The sequence below is a fragment of the Prionailurus viverrinus genome, chromosome D1 (genome assembly GCF_022837055.1).
Source record: "Prionailurus viverrinus isolate Anna chromosome D1, UM_Priviv_1.0, whole genome shotgun sequence".
Taxonomy (NCBI): Eukaryota; Metazoa; Chordata; class Mammalia; order Carnivora; family Felidae; genus Prionailurus; species Prionailurus viverrinus.
In genome coordinates this window covers 104,406,719-104,426,236 of record NC_062570.1, presented here as the reverse complement: position 1 = coordinate 104,426,236, position 19,518 = coordinate 104,406,719, and the positions used below count along the sequence as shown (strand labels likewise).

General features: G+C 44.3%; 2 protein-coding genes across 4 annotated transcripts in view; one reads left to right on the top strand and one right to left on the bottom strand.

Annotated features, from left to right (window-relative positions):
- The window catches only part of LOC125146586 (olfactory receptor 10V1-like), a 59,706-nt gene extending 53,868 nt beyond the window's left edge, over positions 1 to 5,838 (bottom strand). The window contains exon 1 of the mRNA XM_047823284.1: positions 5,798 to 5,838. The gene's annotated coding sequence lies outside the window, so the exon portion shown is untranslated. The remainder of the gene's footprint in view (positions 1 to 5,797) is intronic.
- Positions 5,182 to 19,518, top strand: part of PATL1 (PAT1 homolog 1, processing body mRNA decay factor) — a 32,494-nt gene continuing 18,157 nt past the window's right edge. The window contains exons 1-8 of one of the 3 annotated variants that reach the window (XM_047878253.1): positions 5,183 to 5,471; positions 7,375 to 7,486; positions 14,597 to 14,814; positions 15,107 to 15,187; positions 15,815 to 16,009; positions 16,946 to 17,047; positions 18,241 to 18,330; positions 18,545 to 18,762. In XM_047878253.1, coding sequence (XP_047734209.1) covers positions 5,457 to 5,471; positions 7,375 to 7,486; positions 14,597 to 14,814; positions 15,107 to 15,187; positions 15,815 to 16,009; positions 16,946 to 17,047; positions 18,241 to 18,330; positions 18,545 to 18,762 — 1,031 coding nt within the window. In that variant the 5' untranslated portion in view covers positions 5,183 to 5,456. Of the gene's footprint in view, positions 5,472 to 5,893; positions 6,294 to 7,374; positions 7,487 to 14,596; positions 14,815 to 15,106; positions 15,188 to 15,814; positions 16,010 to 16,945; positions 17,048 to 18,240; positions 18,331 to 18,544; positions 18,763 to 19,518 lie in introns of those variants that run through there. The other 2 variants (XM_047878254.1, XM_047878256.1) reach the window with 2 other exon arrangements.

The following is a 19,518-nucleotide window of genomic DNA, read 5'->3' as shown; positions in this document are numbered from 1 at the left end:
CCCCTAATGCCTCAAGACTTAATGGTGTTCATGGAATTTGACTAATTTTTATACTTTGTTGAACAAACCTCTCTCCCTTTTGCAAGGTTTGCCCAAAGATACAGCCAAGGTCCCTCCAGTACAGCAGTCTCAGGGAACAGCCTGAGAATCTTTTTCCCAACGGCCCTGGGAGAAGGCCAGAAACCAGAACCTCACTTATCCTCTCTCACTTAGATATGGGGAAATACGGAAGTCCAGCTAATGCCAGAAGCTGACTCCCAGTGAGCCTTAGGCGTACCAGGGAACACCAAGGTATTGGACAGGGAGTTGGGCTGTAGAGGCTTTTTAAGCTTTCGTAGGGTTTCCTCTCTTCCTCCCTACCCTCCCTCTTAGTACTCTTCCACCCTGCCCCCGTTCCTTAGCACCAGCTGTTACTAGTAAAATGGGCAAGGATATATTCTGAATGGGATGTTGCCATCTAACCCTGTTCTGGTGACCCTACGAGAACTACAAGAAACCAAGGCAAGGGGATTATAAAGGGTACTTGAAGACCTTCAAGGTATAATGTGTGAAGACATCTCCTATGAACCAATAGCTAGAATCAATTTTTCACTTTGTCAATTCATTCATTCATTCATTCATTCATTCATTTTGACAGAGAGAGATAGCACAAACAGAGGAGGAACAAAGAGAGAGGGAGAGAGAGAATCCCAAGCAGGCACCACATTGTCAGCGCAGAGCCTGATGTGGGGCTCGAACCCACGAACCGTGAGATCATGACCTGAGCCGAAACCAAGAGTCGGACGCTTAACTGACTGAGTCACTCAGGGGCCCTGCAAATCCTTTTCTTTATATTGGTTTATGATTGAAAGAACTCAGAATGTTTGAACAATTACTTTTAAGTGCTGAAGTAAATGATATGGTAAGAATAAAATGCTTAATGGGAAATACATCGTTTCTGCCTTCTGTCACTTATTCTCGCTAAGGGCCCAGGAAGGAGGGACTCGTCATCCCTTTCCTGAGCTGTGTACATAAATGACAAGGGGAATAGTTGTCCGTGCCCCCGTCCCTGGCCTGCAATGCTCAAAGAATCAAAAGAAAACGATGGAAGCGACTGTAAACTCACACACCTCTTAGCACTTGAGTAACAGACAAATGTGCAAGAAAACGGACTTTCTGCTTTTATCTTCCAATGCCATGGTCTACCCCAGAACGCTACCATATTTCCCCATCTTTACATGGCAGCCAATCACTACTACCTGATAGATATGCCTACAACACATCCTTAGTGTCAAGACCTGGTCAGCATTAAGCTGTCCCCTGCACCCCCCCCCCCCCGACTGCCAAGGCAGGGACCCACGGCAGGAGGGTGGGCCTGCGCTTTCTCTCTCATTCTTGATACTTCTTTTAATGATCTTTCATGCTCTCACCTAGTGAAACTTCCTATTTTTCACCTTTCAGCAGTATATGACATACTTAAATTTTAATGTTTTCTCATTATGCTACCCCAAAACCATTTTAGATAACTCCAATGGTTCACACATACCACATGGGGTAAGCTGTAAAATGCCCCATCTCCCCCTGAGATGTCCATGTCCTGATGCTCAGAACCTGTGAATCTGACTTTATGCGGTAAAGGGGATTTTGCAGATGGGGACATTATCCTGGATTATCCAGGTGCCCCCACTGTTATCATGGAGTCTTTGTAAGAGGGAAGCAGGAGGGTGGGAGAGAAAAACGTAACAACAGACGGAGAGGGTGTGAGGGAGAGTCTGAAAGACGCTCGGCTGCCAGCTTTGAAAACAGAAGACAGGCAACAAGCCAAGGAATGCAAACAACGTCTAGAAGCTGAAAACAGTAAACAGATTCTCTCCTAACACTCCAGAAGGAATATAGTACTAGAGTTTGTGGGCTACATGAACAATGACCCTCTGGGCAGCCCATGACTTTCTCCTTCTCTATGAGACACTTTCCAAGCACTCAGGTTTAATGTCTTAAAGCCATGGTTCTCAAAGTAGAACCAGTGGCATCAGCATCACCTGGGAACTTGCTATAAATTCTCCAGTCCTACTTCAGACCTACTGGATCAGAAACTTTGGGGATGAGGCCCAGCAGTCGGCGTTTTTTAACAAGCCCTCTTCGGGACGCGGAGAACCACTGATTTAGAGTCGCGCGTTACTTAATGAAAACTGAAACCATCTAAAACTAGTCTCACAAGAAAGTAAACTTTGTTTTGCCATAATTTTTTTTAAAAAGAATATATAGAGCCTATAAATACCACAATGGGTCATTTGTAGCTTTTGGAGAGAGGACAGACAATGCTAAAGAAAACTCTGTGGCTTTGTCTAATTGATGTCCTCTCTCCTGTCAAAAGCCTATTGTACCCACCTAGCATGCAAGAGAGACTTCTCTTTCATCCACTTATGGGATACTCTCTAGAGGCATCATACCTTATTTCTGAAGAATCACTTGTGAAAGGAACTTGTACCCCTCCCATCTTAACAATGGATCTAGGGGCACCTGGGTGGCTCAGCCAGTTAAGTGTCCAATTTCAGCTCATGATGTCACATTGGGCTTTTGCTGATGGCTCAGACCCTGGAGCCAGCTTCAAATTCTGTGTCTCCCTCTCTTTCTGCCCCCGCCCCCCACTCATATTCTCTCTCTCAAAAATAAAAACATTAAAACAATTTTTTATTTAAAAAAATAATGGATTACACAACTAAAAAAAGTGCATTATTCCCTTAAAGGAACTCTCATTAATCCTCCTCACAAATAGGTGTTATGTGAGGGGAAAAAAATGGGTAATTTTGGTGATCATCTCAGTGACACCTTGTCTTCTGTTTCTTTAATTACTGCTTATTTTTCTACTTTCTTTGAGCTTACCCGATTCATTTATATTCAGGCTTTCCTACTTTCTTATATAAACTGCTTTAGCTATATCCTGAAAGTCATGATAAGCTATATGTTTATCATTAAGTTCTAAATATTTTCTGCTTGTCATATTTTCTTAAGTAGTGAATGAACTAGAGGTATATTTTTAAATTTTTTGAGTCTATTTATTTTGAGAGAGAGCGAGGATCCTAAGCAGGCTCTGCACTGTCAGCACAGAGCCCCATGCGGGCTCGAATTCAAGAACTGTGAGATCATGACCTGAACCGAAATCAAGAGTCAGATGTTTAACCGACTGAGCCACCCACGTGCCCCGAGGTGTATTATTTTTGTCTGATTTTTTTTCAAGTTTATTTATTTTGAAAGAGACCGAGAGAATGTGGGCATGGGCGAGGCAGAGAGAGGGACAATCTCAAGCAAGCTCAAAGCTGTCATCGCAGAGCCCATGTGGGGGCTTGAACTCATGAAATGGAAACTGTGAGATCCTGACCTGCGCGTAAATCGAGTCAGATGCTTAACCAGCTGAGCCACCCTGGTGCCCCTTGATGTCTGATTTCTAACATAATGATCAGAAAACATGATCTGCATCGTCAAGGATCAGCCAACGTTTTCCGTAAAGAGCCAGTTAGTAAACCGTGCAGGCTTTGCGGGCCAAATGGGTCTCCACTGTAAGTACTCATCTCCGCCTTTGTTGCCCTAAAGCAACCAAAGACAGTATGTAAATAAATGAAAGTGACTATTCCAACAAAACTTTACTTACAACAGTAGATAACTGGCCTGGTTCAGCCAAGAGAGTCATTTCCAACCCCTGGTCTATATAGTACCAATTCCTTTTGGTCACCGTTAAGACTTGCTGTTACCTAGTACTGTGTTGTAGCAATGTTCAGTGCGTGCTTGAAACCCACTTATCCTATCCTCCGTCTGCTCCTTTTCCTTAAGGTTCAGGCCTGGCCCATGTAAGCATTTGCTTTTGTTAAATTATCACGGTGATTCAGACACTGGGTTTTTGGAATCAGAGAGACCCCAGCTGCCAGCTTTGCCACTTGCCATTGGGTGATTTGGGGCAAATTATTTAACATCTCTAATCCTCAAGTTCCTCACCTGTAAGATAGAGAAAATAATAATAATAATTAATAATAAATACCTCATGGGGTTGGCCATAGGAAGGATTTAACGAGATAATCCATATATGGCACCTAGCAGAGTGCCAGACAGATTTCAATCATTATCAGTAGCATTAACATCATCATGCCATTGAACCACTATCGAGTGGGGTAGGTATCATTAAACCCATTTTACAAAGAAATTAAGGCTCAAAGATGTTTAGGTAACTTGCCCTAAATCTGATAGCCAGTGAGTGACAAAGCACCAATTCCCACCCAGAGCTTCTTGTCTCCAAACCCAAAGCGTCCAGGACTCAGGCTCTGATTAATCCAATCACCCTAACAAGTGAGGAATTAATTGACCGTATGCCATTCCTTAGGCGAGACTGCATTTTCAGACACGCGGAGAAAGGAGTTGCGGAATGCACAGGGATTAATTCTTCGCGGTTCAAGTTTAGTCCTTACGGGAAACGAGAGAGTTCCGCGAGCTCAACGGGTCAACGGGCGGACCGACAGGGCCCGGGCGGTGCCAGCAGAGGCGGCAAGCCACCAGACTCCGGGAACCAGGGTGTCGCGGCTTATGATCTGGACAAAACTCCTTTTTGGGCTCGATCCGCGCAGGAGGTGGTGTCCCTCGGCGGCGCAGCCAGGCTGGCGCTCCTCGGCCCCGGTGACCTTGCTACCCACGGCCCCGCTGCCCTTTCTGGCTCCCCTGTTCCACATGCCCGGGGCGCCTGGCGCCTAAAAATATCACCCCGGTTCAACCTCCCGGTACATGCCTTCGCTTTTTAAAAACCGGCCGCCGTCATCACCTCGAGACTCATAAATCACAGCCCTGACCTGCTGTGGAGGCAGCGGGTGACGGGGCCCTCAAAGCAGCGACGAATTCAGCCCCCTTCGATGACCCGGGCTTTTCGGTCTTTTCCCCCTCCGCTCCGCGCACAGGGCATATCGCGAGGACCGCCCGCCCCACCCTAGCCCCGAAGATCGTGCTGGTCGTTAGAAAAACAGCCCGGGAACCTCCATTTCTCCCGGCTCGGGCTAAACCGGGGACTCTTCAAAGCCATATCCTGTGACAATCACAGGGGTTTTCTCCGCCCCGTCGGTGACGGAAAACTCGTGACTCGGACCTGAGCGCGGGGCGGGCGGAAAGCAGCCGGGGGCGGAGCTGCGAGCCCGGCTCGCGAGGAAGCCCCCGACGGGTGGCGCGTGCGCAGTCGCTCTCCACGGGACCTCCTTCCCGCCGCTGAGACTAGGAAGCGGGACGCCAAATCTGTCCCCGCGCAGCCGCCGCGCCGGGCGCCGAGCGGGGCGGCCGGCCTCCCCGAGGCGCGCCTGTGCACGTTCCCACGCACGCTCCGGCGTACGGCGGCGGCCAGGGGTCGCGAGCCGGTGGAGGACCCGCGCGCGGAGGAGCCCGGCGAGTCAGCGCCTCTTCCCTCCCTCCCCCACTCCCCTCCCCGCTCCCTCCCCCCCTCCCCAAGAATGTTCCGCTACGAGGTGAGCTCTTGCGACCGGAAGTAACCCCTCCCTCCCTCCTGCGCCCCTTTTCGTCTCTCACCCCCTGCGCGTCCGCCCCGCGCCCCTGGAGGAGGAGGGGGCTGGCGGCGGGACCGCCGGGACCGAGTAGAGCGCTTGGGGCCTGGGGTCGCGGGTTTAATCCGAGGGTGGTGAGCAGGCTCCAGGGGGCGGGACTGTCCTATCAGTTGCCGCCGGGAGAGTTGGCCTCTGTTTTGGGGTGGCGAGGGCCCGTTAAGTACCGTATCCAGACCATTCCCCAACCCCCACCCCGGGAGGAGCCGCAGAGGGGAGAGCATCGCACCCACCGGCTTGAGGAAGAGTCTCCCTGGAAAGCTTAGAAACACGTTTCCCGCCCTGGACCCGGAACCACCTCCCCTCCAGTTACATACCCGTGCGCACTGGCAACCAGCGGGTCAGGGGGTGCCCGGACTTGCCCTTTTCTGGGGCCGAAGACTGTTTACCAAAGAGGGCTCCCCGAGTTGGGAGGGGGCGTGTCCAGCAGAAGTTCCTTCTGGGCGAGTGGGGGGAGACGTGGGTTTGGTGACCATCCCGGGAATGTAGCGACAGTCAAGTTAGCGACAGTCTAACCCGACCGCTAACTCACTGTATGACCTTGAGCAACTCCCAGTCTCTGGACATAAAGTTTCTAGATTTGTAGACTGAAAGGGCTGCTCTAGGTGATCCCTGAGAGCCTCTACAATTGAAAAAAGCAGTGATTTGGCTAAGTGGATCTTTGTGATTTTGAAGGGCGTGCAGCTGGGAGTTGCTTGTGACGTGGAGGCAGTTGTATGCCTGCTTTGTGTAAGTTTGGGAGGCTTAAGATGGGTGGAATGGCCCTTTGGCCTAACCTTTCCTTCGGGGACAGCCTAGCGAAGAAGTAGCCTGGCAAGGTATGTCACAGACCTGCCTGTTGATAGGTGGTGCTGTGATCCTGAGTCTTTGGACATTGGGGGACACATACACAATAGGAAGGGTTCAAGATGAACTGACTTGATGTAAACATGGAGAGAGATGCTGAGATGCAGGAGGCAGAGTTGTCAAAAGAAAAGAAAACTTGGAAAATAAGTCCGTTGAAAACGGTAGCGGAGGGGGGAAATATTTAAAAGGGAACGGACCTACGTGGTTGTGGGAATATCTAGCACTGTGGAGCAGTCCAGAGTCTTTGCCAAATCTCTGCCCCATTTTATCCTCACTGAGGTGTTGTCCCTTTGTTACCACCTAGAGCCTAACACAGAGCCTGAGACACAATAGGTACTTTAGAGGTCTGTAGTGCGTTAACTAGAATATGACTTGCCCAAGTTTGCACCACTTGTACGAATGGAGCCAGAACTTGAACTCACCGTATCACAGCTTTTCCAGAGTTCTCTTGATTGGGGTTGAAAATTAGCTTTCTGTTTGATCACCAGAGTTTGGGCCTACAGAAAACAGGATGGAAAATGAACAGAAAACCTTAAAAGGGCATAGTGAAATATGGTTGCAAATTTGACGTGAATATGGGAAACCTGATACTTAATGTTGAAAAATATTTCTAAAACTCAAGCAAAATAATAATAAAGTGTGCATCTTCAGCGGTCATTACTACTCTAACCAGTGATGTGAAGAAAGTTGGGGGCCTAATTCCTTAGTTATGTGAAGAAATACCGTTACTAGATTCTTGATGGAGAAACGGAGTGTTTGGGCCAAGAGAAACTGAAAGAAGATGCTGACATCTTCCAATGTCAAGGAAATTGGGCATAGAAAAAATGCTGTCTCTACAAGAGGTCATAATGAAGCTATTCTGATGATGGGGAAGATAAAATGAACATTTTTTTTCAATGACTTTTTCACATTGTTACTCATGAGTGTGAATTTCATGAATAGTTAATCTCTTCTCTTTTTTTAGTCTTTAGAGGATTGTCCTCTGGACGAAGATGAAGATGCCTTTCAGGGCTTGGGAGAGGAAGATGAAGAGATTGATCAATTCAATGATGATACGTTTGGGTCAGGTGCAGTTGGTAAGTGACAGTGTTCTTAGAATGTCATCTTGGTCTCTTGCTCTTTTCAAATGTTCTCTTTTAAGTGCTTTATCCTAGTAGGAGTAACTGCCTTCACAAATTGGGCAAAATATTGCATTCTCGGTCTCAGAATAGTTCAGTCCTCACTGGAAGCATCTACCCCACTCCCTGGGCCTCTTTTTTTTCCTCATATATAAAACCAGATGTTCTCTGAGCCCTGTGCCTTCTGGCTACATTACCTGTAGCTGTAGGTTGGATGCTAAAAGGAATGCAGATGGTTAGACAAGTAGGCATTTTCTGAAGATTTAAAATAATCCTAGAAGAAGGAAATTTTTATTTGTGGAACATGTAACTTTTGGAAAACCAGTTAACTAAGAGAAAACTTGGACTTGAGTGTGTATGTTTTAAAATTCATGGGGCTCCTGGGTAGCTCAGCAGTTAGGCGTCCAACTCTTGATTTCAGCTCAGGTCATGATCTCACGTTTTGTGGGTTCAAGCCCTGCATCAGTCTCTGTGCTGGCAGTGTGGAGCCTGCTTGGGATTTTTTCTCTCTCTCTTTCTCCCGCTCCCCCTCCTCCCTATCCTTCCCCCCCCTTTCTTTCCGCCCCTCCCATGCCTGCTCTCCCTCTCAGAATAAAGAAATAAACTTTAAAAAATAAATACAATGAAATTCAATTAACCAGTGGTATATTGCATGACCCTGCTATTGCCTTATAGTATCTTCAGTAAAATAGGAAGCATTTTATTCCAAGAATTGTGGTGATAGGAGGTCTTCATAAGTTAGAAAAGTGCTGTGCACAGATGAAATTTTCTCATCCCTGGATATGAACATATATCTAGGAACTGGAAAAGGGTAAAAAACTAAAGAGCCAAACTAAACGTAACATAGCTCAGAGTTACAATTACTAAAATGGGAGACTTAGGGAGCAAGCTTATAAGATAAAGTTCGAGAATTAGAGATCCTAGAACAAGTGTACTAATAAAATATACTTTAAAAAAAATAAATAGGTAAGAGTGCAAATATTTTTATTTTAACTGTTGGTGTTGAAAAGTAGCAATAACAGTGTTTCTGTTGGGATGTGTAACTATATGTGATTTCTTTGGAATCAGCATTTCTGTCTATGCAACAAACATTGTTCAAACTTAAGTAGCAAGAGGAAATTATGCAATAGTGACTAATCTTAAAATGTTGAATATCAAAAACAAATAAGAGATCTTAGAGGTGTGATAATGGTGACTCATTCTGCAGTGACCTAAGTAGCTTGAGTTGATTAAAACTTAGACTATGTTGAATTAACTGGCAAAAGTAACAAAGTTTGCTTGTTAGTCGAGGCTTACAGAATTCAGTAGAGATACACAACTGCCACTATCAGGAGCAGCAAGAGAAGTGTCTAAGGTAGAAGCAAGACGGATTACAGAAGGAAACCAAAGACCATTTGGATTATAGCCATAGTTTAGGGGATGAGATCGGCCAAGAGAAGGACAATGTCAAAGATGCTGTTCTCTCTCCATGGAGATCACCGAAGAAGAGAGGTAGGATAGAATTGCAAATGAACTGATGTGAATTGCAAATTGTATTTGGAAGTTCCTTTAGTGTATAACCTATAGAACACAATAGAAGTTACAAGCATTGTGTGCTTGTTTCTGGAACTCCTTTTCTCTTAAAGTATTGTACTGATTGTTACCATTTTTCAGCAAATTCGTCACTATTAAATGAAGTTGATGGAATTGACTGACAGATGTTACATTAAGATGAAACAGCATAGTAATAAGCCCTCAGTTTTGAACCCGGACAGAAGAGAGGTAATCTTGCCTCTTCTCGTTGACTTCCAGCGTGCTGTGGGCAATCTTTTTCTGCTTCTCCGTTCCTCACAAGTTGAGGGAAATGTTTCCTTAAAAGGACATTGGAGTGTGCAGAACTGTATTTTGTATGATGGAAAAAAAGAAAAGCACACACATGTTGAAAAAGCCCCTAGGGTTACACAGTAAAAGAACGGGTAGTAAAAAGTAAAGGCAGTGAAATAGCAGCATATGGTTAGCCCAGTTTGTACCTGAGGGCATAAGTGATTAAGAAAGACTTTCCTTGTTCGTCAAAGTTTATAATGGAGAAGAGATTTCTAGGGGTGCTTGGGTGGCCCAGTCAGTTTAGCATCTGACTGTTGACTTCGGCCCAGGTCATGATCCAACAATTTGTGGGTGCGAACCTCCCCCATCAGGCTCTGTGCTGATGGCACGGAGCTGCCTGCTTGGGATTCTCTCTCTTCGCCCCTCCCCTGCTTGCATGCATGCGTGCTCGCTCGCTCTCTCTGTCTCTCAAAATAAACATTAAAAAAAGAGATTTCCAAATATGAGCCCTCTCCTTTAGGAGTATGATATATTTGTATTAAAGTTAAAACCATAATTCTTTATGATATCTTGATATAAATATTACACAGATTTATTTTAAAAAATTGCTAAGTCAACCTGTGATTCGTTTAATACACTTGTACAGGTGGTATAAAGAATTTAAACTAGGAGGGGCGCCTGGGTGGCTCAGTCGGTTAAGCATCCAACTTTGGCTCAGGTCATGATCTCACTGCTAGTGGTTCGAGCCCTGCATGGGGCTCTGTACTGACAGCTCAGAGCCTACAGCCTGTTATGGATTCTATGTCTCTTTCTCTCTGCACCTCCCCTGTTCACGTTCTGTCTCAATCAATCAATCTCTCTCCCCCTCTCTCCCTCTCTCTGTCTCACTCAAAACTAAATAAAAATTAAGAAAAAAAATTTAAGAATTTAAACCAGGAGGTAAAATGTCAGACCTCTGACATGTTATGGGTTGATGGTTTTTAACTCAAGGAGTGAGTGTCTTGAATGATACTTGTTAGTACAGTAGTTATTTTAAGTCACTGGCTGCAAATGCTCTGATGTCACCTTTCCTTAAGAAACTAGTGCTTGTCTTCTGCATGGAAAGATATTTACATCATCTTAAAGCAGTAAATGGCCACAGTAATCTTAACTCATCCTCTAAAAATAAAAGTTGACACTTACAAAGTACTTATTGTCTGCTGGGCACCACTATAAATGTTGTGTATATATATATATATATATATATATATATATATATATATTATTAATCCTCACAAGAACCTTGTTCATTTGAACAAATGAGGAAGCAAAGTGTGAGAGAGGTTAAGTAACTATAAATGCAATCAGTGTAAACTACCAGTTATGTTTAAAGTTGGTGAGGAATCTTTGGGAATCTCCTGCCTCTACTTGGAAAGGCTCCCCATTCTTTCCACTTCCCTTTAATTGATAGCTGTTAAAATCTTTAGGGACTTAAGTTGCCTTAACATTAACTCACCTGTATTTCCTTTTCATTTTGTTTTTATTCAAAAATATTCCAGAGACAGACGGCAGCCCAGAATTCAGTAACCCACATCTGGGTATAGATTGATTAGTTAACAGAAAACAGATAACTTCTTTTTTCTTCATTTCTCTGGTATTCTTTTGCCTAGCCTTTATGATTTTGACCATTGTGGATTGAGGTCAAGTGTTGGCATATATATGTAACTTTATTTTTAGGTCATTTGAAAAAGATATGAGTGAGGTATCCTCTTCTAGTAAGGGCATGTGATCTCTTGACATATTGCTTCACATGACTTTTCACAAGAGCAAGGAAGATCCAAAATAAAGATGACAGTATTCTGTGGCATAGATTTCTTTATTTACATGTTTGAAACAGTGACAGTCCATTCACAACAAAGCCATTCTCACAGAATATGGCTATTTAACCAGTGCTTTTAAAATGTATTATTAAGGACAAATACACTGTTTGTCTTTGGTAGGATCTGGTAATCCTAGTAAACATGAGTATGAGAGGTGGTGAATGAAAACAACTCAAGTTAGAATTCTTCTGCATTAGGATCTGTCTGCTAACAAATTAGCTTCTTATACTGGGGAGATAAATGTTAAAAAAAATCCCCCAACTGAGGATTGCATAGAGTCCTCATCTTTTGGCATCCCCAAGTTAGTAACGTTGCAAAAAACAATCCTTTAAAAACTTGCTCAGCTTACTGTTCCTTAGCAAAGATGACACAAATATTAATGTCGCAACTGATTTTTAATTACATTCATCTTTAAGGATATTTTTCTGGGTAACTGATAATACTATAATTTTCATCTAAAGTGAATTTTTTTCTTTACCACAAATAGTACATTCAGATATACCACAGTGCTCGAAGACTAGACAGTGGTTCTGATCATACCAAATTGTACATCTGAAAGTCTCCCTTCCCTTGCTTTTTGCATCACTAGTGTTAGGTGATGCATTGTTATGTAATAAAAATAGCAAATTTTAAATGTTTATAATCTGACCTTACAAGGGACTTTGCTGCCTACTTAGTAAATATTTGCGTAAGATGTTAAGATCTGTGGTGCCCCCTTCAGCAGCACATATACTAAGATATTAAGACCTGTGTAACACTCATTACAGTGTTAATCGTTACGTTGAAAATTTGCAAATAATCCAAATTTCCATCAGCAAGCAATCAATTAAATTAGTATATCAATAGAATAGAATCTTATACAGGTGTTAAAAAGAATGAGCTAATATTATCAGTAGTCATATACATGTGTGTGTGCATGAAAAGCTGTACAGGATGTATTGCTTAAATACAAAGAAACAAGGGGCACCTGGGTGGCTCAGTCCGTTAAGCATCCAACTTTGGCCCCGGTCGTGATCTCATGGCTTGTGAGTTTGGGCCCCGTGTTGGTCTCTGTGCTGACAGCTTAGTGCTTGGAGCCTGCTCTGGATTCTGTGTCTCCCTCTCTCTCTGCCCCTCCCCTGCTCATGCTCTCTCTCTCTCTCTGTCTCTATCTCAAAGATAAATAAACATTAAAACAAATTTTTAATAAAAAAATACAAAGAAACAAGTTAAACTTTATAGTTTGCATCTAAAAAACTTAAGGTACCTGTAGAGTTCTGGGGAACTCTATAATAAAGTAACAGATTTGTGTGATGTTTCAATTATTTATTTACTTTAGATCTTTATTCATTTTTGAGAGAGAGAGAGAGACAGAGCGTGAGTGGGGAGGGGCAGAGAGAGGGGGAGACACAGAATCTGAAGCAGGCTCCAGGCTCTGAACTGTCAACCCAGATCCCGATGCGAGGCTCGAACTCATAGACCGCAACATCATGACCTGAGCCGAAGTCAGACGCTTAACTGACTGAGCCATCCAGGCATCCCAATGACCAAGGCGCCCCAATGTTTAAATTTTTTAATAAACATGTATTTTCTTTGTAAGCAGAGGGGGAAAAAAGATAATTTTAACATGAGCCCCTCAGAAAATTATCAGTAAATCTAACTAAATCTTTTTTTTTTTTTTTTAAGTGGCTACCATTTATTATACCCTTATTGTATATCAGGCACCTTTGTTTTTTCTTGTTATAGTGCCTTTAGTTCTCCCTTCCCTCTTTCTTTTAATGAGGTGTAAAGAAAAGTCATGTGGAAGGATTGCCACGGAGGACCCTTGCAGAATCCTGTGTTTCTAATGTTATAAAAAGAATTACCTGTTACCCTTTCTGTTGAATTTTATGGGACATAAAAACAAAAACTAAAGTAAGAAGATATATATGAATACGTGAGTTTTTTGTGTTTGAAAGTCTTCCATGTTTAGATGAGGTGAAGGCAGCATTGAAACGAAAAGATTGTTTAGGGAAAGCTTCCATGAGGAGGGGAAAGATAACCTGAATTTTAATACTGAAAAGAGCATAATAGTGAATAGAGCTTTTACGGTGGAAGCAGAATGGAGGGATGAGGTTGAGGAGCATTGGAGACCGAGTGATGGAAACGGTCTAGTTTATAGAGAAGTTGGTGAAGGGTTCTGAAAATTTGTGTCTGTGCTGCAGCAGGACTCAAAAATAATGCTGTGTCAGCATAAAAAGAGAAGAAAACCTAGTGCCAGTGCCACAGACTGTATAGTGTCCAGGAATAGCAGAGACGTTGTTAAAATGGAAGAGGACGGGACCCAGGTCCAAGTCACCATCACCTTTGCCCTGACGTGTGCAGTAGTCACCTGGCAGGCCTCCAGGCTTCCAATATTTCCGCTCCTTTTCCCGCCCACCCCCCAAATCCCCAATGTGTTCTCAGTACAGCAGCCAGAGTATTTCTTTCAAAAAGTCAAGCCACATCAAAACCTCCAGGGTCCCCCCTGGAGTGGCCCAAAAGGCCCAGAAGGAGCTCCCTCCTGCTGCCTATCTGGCCTCATTTTTTTCCTCTCAGCTCTTTCCCCTTGATCATTCTAATCCAGACACAGTCCTTGCTGTCTCTCAGAATCATCAGTCATCTTAAGTCCTTCCTACGGACTGTCCCTCTGTCTGGAACACTCTTCTCCCAGCTATCCATATGGCTAACTACCTTACTCTTGAATCTTTGCTCACTCGTCACTCTCACAATGACAGGTACCTGTGACTACCCTCTTTAATGTTTTCAAACTGCTGCTTTTCCTCTACACTCCTACAGGACTTCATTTTCTGATATAGTGTTGAATGTACTTAATCGATACATTTATTGTCTGTTCTGTCTCTTCCCTCCCTGAAGGAGTGTTGCAGGAGGGCTGGTCTTTGTTTTATACACTGATCTGTCCCATGTGCCTAAAACCGTACTTAACCGCATTGATAGGTGCTCAATGAATATTAATTGAACGAAATGAATGGATTTGAGAGCTTGTAAAGAGGATGGCAGTTATAACCTAAAAGAAAGCATAGGCTAATGCAGTGAGTTTTAACTTTCCTTTTTTGCCCAAAACGTCATAGAATGTCAAAACCAGCAGGATGTCATGTACATCCCTATCACCAGTTTAGAAATCGTTTTCGGGATAGAGTTTGGATGCCATTGATAACGTATTCAACTATTACTCTAAGTGCTTGAACTTTGTTGCTGGTGTGATGTTATTTGTCCTTAGTGAAAAGCTCACTCTCATGTACCTCTCAGTTTAAACCGTAGTTCATGTCTCTAAGTGGACATGTACTGTCTTCTGAAGTTAGGATTGTTCATTTGGTTCCCAGAAGAATTTCATGAAACTTTTTAGTCCCAAGACGAACTGTGTTTCTTCCTAACGATTTCCTTCTAGATGATGACTGGCAGGAAGCACATGAGCGCCTGGCTGAACTGGAAGAGAAGCTCCCAGCGGCAGTTAATGAACAAACGGGCAATGGAGAAAGGGATGAGATGGACTTGCTGGGTGACCATGAGGAGAATCTGGCAGAAAGGCTCAGTAAGATGGTGATTGAGAATGAGCTAGAAGATCCAGCTATCATGAGGGCAGTGCAGACCAGGCCAGTCCTGCAAGTGAGTAAGCTACTGTGATTTGAGAACTATAGCAGACTGGCGATTGAGGTGAAGTTTTGAGCTTTGCCATATTGTTTCATCCCAAGAGACTTACCTGTACCTTAAAAATTGGTAACGTAGTTCCCTGATCATAGCAGTCGAAGGTAGGGAATAATGTATATTCTGGAACGCTGTGATTTCGTATCCTCAAGCAGTTGAGACTCTCTTGGGACCTTGTTCACCAAAAGCAGTTAAATGCCCAGAAAGCCTACACCATTCCAGACTTTGTGTATGTGTTTTCCTTTTTTGTTAGCCCCAACCAGGGAGTCTCAATTCCAGCATCTGGGATGGATCTGAAGTTCTGAGGCGAATCCGAGGACCACTGCTAACTCAGGTATTAAGCGTTTTCTCTTTACACAAATTCCTAGCATCCGCAGATTCCAGGTTGGCTCCTGTTGTCACCCTTTCCTTACCGAAACAACGTACAGATGTGTGTCCTGTGCCGTTATGATGCTGATTACTCAACCTAGCACTCGGAGCTGTCCCTGTTGATCATACGCTTCTCAGCCTCCGTGGCTGTGCTCACTTTACCGTGCTTTAGTTTGAAAAGGTTGAAAGGGAGCCATTAGAACTCAAATTTGTTAGCTTACGATTCGATTACTTCAGTCATTTCTAGGCAAAACTGTGGGGATGGAGAACAGATCAGTGTTTGCCAGTGGTTGGGGGTGTTGGGAGGGATCAACTAAGGGACAATACAACAGAAGTTTGGGGGTGACAAAACTACTGTGCTTTGTGATTGTGGTAGATCCATGAGTCCGTGCATTTCTCAAAATTCAGAGGACTGACTGTATACCGAAGAGTGAATGTTACTGGATGTGAAATAGAAATCAAACTTAAAAATAATTTCTCAAGATGTTTTTGGCATCTGTACGGATTATTAAAACATTTTAAGTTGGCTATGAGCTAATTTTCTCTTCTCTCTCTCTCTCTTTTTTTTTTTTTTAACTATTTCCTTAATTAGGAAATGCCTACAGTGTCTGTATTAGAATATGCCCTGCCTCAGAGGCCCCCACAGGGCCCAGAAGATGATCGGGACCTTTCTGAGCGTGCTTTGCCGCGGCGGTCCACGTCACCTGTCATCGGGAGCCCTCCTGTTAGAGCCGTCCCCATAGGCACCCCACCTAAGCAGATGGCTGTACCCAGCTTCAGCCAACAGGTACCTCTCATTAACAGGCACTCAGCCCAGGATATTGGGAATCTGGGCAAAATTATTTGGGAAAATGGCGATGCTGGGAGGAGGGTGGACGTTTGGGGTAGGCATTAGAGTAGAAAGAGAAGTAGCCAATTAGAGGAGAAGTTAGTACAAACAAGAGACACATTCCCTAATGCCCTTTCCTGGTGCTGCTCCTGGTGCTGCTGCCTATTAAGTGGGGGATAAAAAGGGTAGTTAAGCACATTTAGCATCTATATCCTTTTCAGAGTGTTTTGCTGGCTGCCCAAAACATTGGCAGAGAGGTAACTGAAAGCTGGGGGGAGTGGGAACACACAGCATTGTCCACATCCCTTTTTACCTTTAAGATATCCCTGCTTTCCCTAGAGCCTGTGCAGTCCTGTTCCATAGACTTTCCTCCACCTGAAACCAGCAGCTGAAAAGGAAGGCCAATTTGGAAGGTATGGGGGGAGGGTGGTGTTGGTATGGCCTAGTTAGGCTCAGTATCCTATGAAACGGTGGAGTCACAATGTATCACAAAAGAGCTGAGCATGGCGGCCATATCACAGGGGCTTCAGAATAGGACTTAGTTAATCCTCCAGCTTTCTTATCATTCCTTCTCCCTCGCTGCTACCAAAATATATCCTCTTGGAGAGAATTTGCAAGTCAGAATATCTGCTGGTACCTCCCTCAGATAGCATGGAAGGGTGGGGATAACTGGAGAATTAGCTAAATCTTCTTCAGTTGCAAGTGGCACGTTGCTTGATGTTTATGAGAGGAAGTAACCAAAGGTTCTTCTGTGAACCCACAGCCATAGCGATTTGCTTAGAAGTAGGGCTTTGCATTAAGTTCGCGTGTCTACCGGTACTTGAGGGGAGGGGGTGTAGGTGGAGGAAAAACTGACTTCATTGAGTGTAGTTGTGTATACGTTTGTCCTGATAGATCCTGTGTCCGAAGCCTGTCCATGTCCGGCCCCCAATGCCACCGCGCTATCCTGCTCCCTACAGTGAGAGGGCGTCCCCAAACCAGCTCTGCAGTGTCCCGGTATGTCATTCTACGATCTCGTGAAAGCACGCAGCATGTAGTTTCTGAGCTCTACTCATATATAGGCAGCTCCTAAATAATGCAAGCTTTTCATAATCTCCGTGCTTGAATTTCTAGATCTTACGGTCCCCAGGTAAATAGACCTGGTTCATCGCGTTGTTTCCTACCTGAACTTTTTTGTATCTTTGAAAGTCCAAACTCGGCCTGGCCTGCTATTTCAGTCCCTATCCTTTTTCAAAGTCACTTCCTTTTTCAAGTTACATGAGTGTCGTGCTTCATGATTTCTTTTATTTTTATTTTTATTTTTTTTTTTAATTTTTATTTTTTTTTATAAATTTTTTTTTAATTTTTTTTTTAATTTTTTTTTTTTTTTTTTGGAGACAGAGACAGACCATGAGCAGGGGAGGAGCAGAGTCCAAAGCAGAGTCACAAATTCACAGAATCCAAAGCAGGCTCCAGGCTCTGAGCTGTCAGCAGAGAGCCCGATGCAGGGCTCGAACTCACAGACCGTGAGATCATGACCTGAGCCAAAGTCGGATGCCCAACCGACTGAGCCACCAGGCGCCCCTTTATTTTTATTTTTAATGTTTGTTTATTTTTTTATTTTAATTTTTTTACATTTATTTATTTTTGAGAAACAGACAAAAGCGTGAGCGGGGGAGGGGCAGAGAGAGGAGACACAGAATCTGAAGCAGGCTCTAGGCTGTGAGCAAGCGGTCAGCACAGAGCCTGATGCGGGGCTCGAGCCCATGAACTGTGAGATCATGACCTGAGCTGAAGTCGGAAGCTCACCTGACTGAGCCACCCAGGCGCCCCTAATGTTTGTTTATTTTTGAGAGAGACAGAGCATGAGTGGGGGAGGGGCAGAGAGAGAGGGAGACACAGAATCCGAAGCGGCTCCAGGCTCTGAGTGTCAGCACAGAGCCCCACCTGGGGTTCCAACTCATGTATTGCAAGATCACGACCTGAGCTGAAGTCTGATGCTTGACCAGCTGAGCCACCCAGCTGCCCCATCGTGCTTTCTGATTTCTAGCATTGCTTTCTTTTGTATTCCTTCCATGGGTAGCTTGACTATACAGTTTGAGCATTTTTATATCCAAGTTTATTCAACATTCCTACCGAATTCTTTGTTATATTGATTTACCTGTTTCGCAGAAAGCATATAACTTTGTCTTTTTTTTTTTCCCCCTTAGAACTCTTCCCTGCTGGGTCACCCTTTCCCTCCTAGTGTTCCTCCTGTCCTCAGCCCCCTCCAGAGAGCACAGCTTCTGGGAGGAGCACAGGTAAGGCTATGATTAGCCCAGCTCACGAAGAGCTCTCTTACTTTCTTGACATTCACTAGATGATGTCCCTCTTTGCCATTAATCAGTCTCTACTGCCTCCCAATTTTCCCTACACTTTATTCAAATAAAGTTATTGATGGAAATCGTAGTCACTTTTGTAAAAGCAAGAGGACTTGCTGATGAACTAAATCTGAGATCTTGTCCCTCTTTCTAGCTGCCGCCTGGACGGATGTCTCCCAGCCAGTTTGCACGGGTTCCTGGATTTGTTGGTAGCCCGCTTGCCGCCATGAATCCCAAGTTGCTGCAAGGGCGAGTGGGGCAGGTGCTGCCCCCAGCACCGGGCTTCCGTGCCTTCTTTAGTGCTGCACCCCCCGCCCCACCGCCTCCCCAGCAGCACTCCCCCGGCCCAGGGCCTCACCTGCAAAACCTAAGGTGTGCAAACACAGGCCACTGTTTACCTGTCATAGTCATTGAGGCTTAGTGTTACAATACAGAGGCCTCACGATGGTTGCAAGGGGTGGGTTTTGAGATGTTCTTGTATCCTCAACTTGCCAAACACAGAAATGTTTGACAGCCTCCAGGCATTCTTCCAAATTAGCATTTCCCTAAAGTCACATGCTTCCTGTGTATATTTGCACCTTGCTGGTTAATCACCTCTTTTATTTCTTCTAACCTCTCTCAGGTCTCACTTTATATCCATTTTTTTTTTTTTTTTTAATTTTTTTTAATGTTTATTTATTTTTGAGACAGAGAGAGACAGAGCATGAACAGGGGAGGGGCAAAGAGAGGGAGACACAGAATCCGAAATGGGCTCCAGGCTCTGAGCTGTCAGCACAGAGCCTAACGCGGGGCTCGAACCCACAGACCGTGAGATCATGACCTGAGTGAAGTCGGACGCTTAACCGACTGAGCCACCCAGGCGCCCCATCACTTTATATCCATTTTACAAACACTGGGACATACGCACAAAGTGCTTATGGCTTAACAAGAATTACCGTATGTTAAAGAACAGAGATACAATACAGATGCTAATCTGAGTGCTAGCTAGGTTGCTCGCTTCTGCTCTGGTTTTATAACAGGGGTTCAAGTTCCTGCTTCTAGGGAAATTATGTTTTATTACATACTGTATCATATCAGGATTCCTCAGAGAAACAATCTTTAAGATATATACACACACGCGTATGCGTG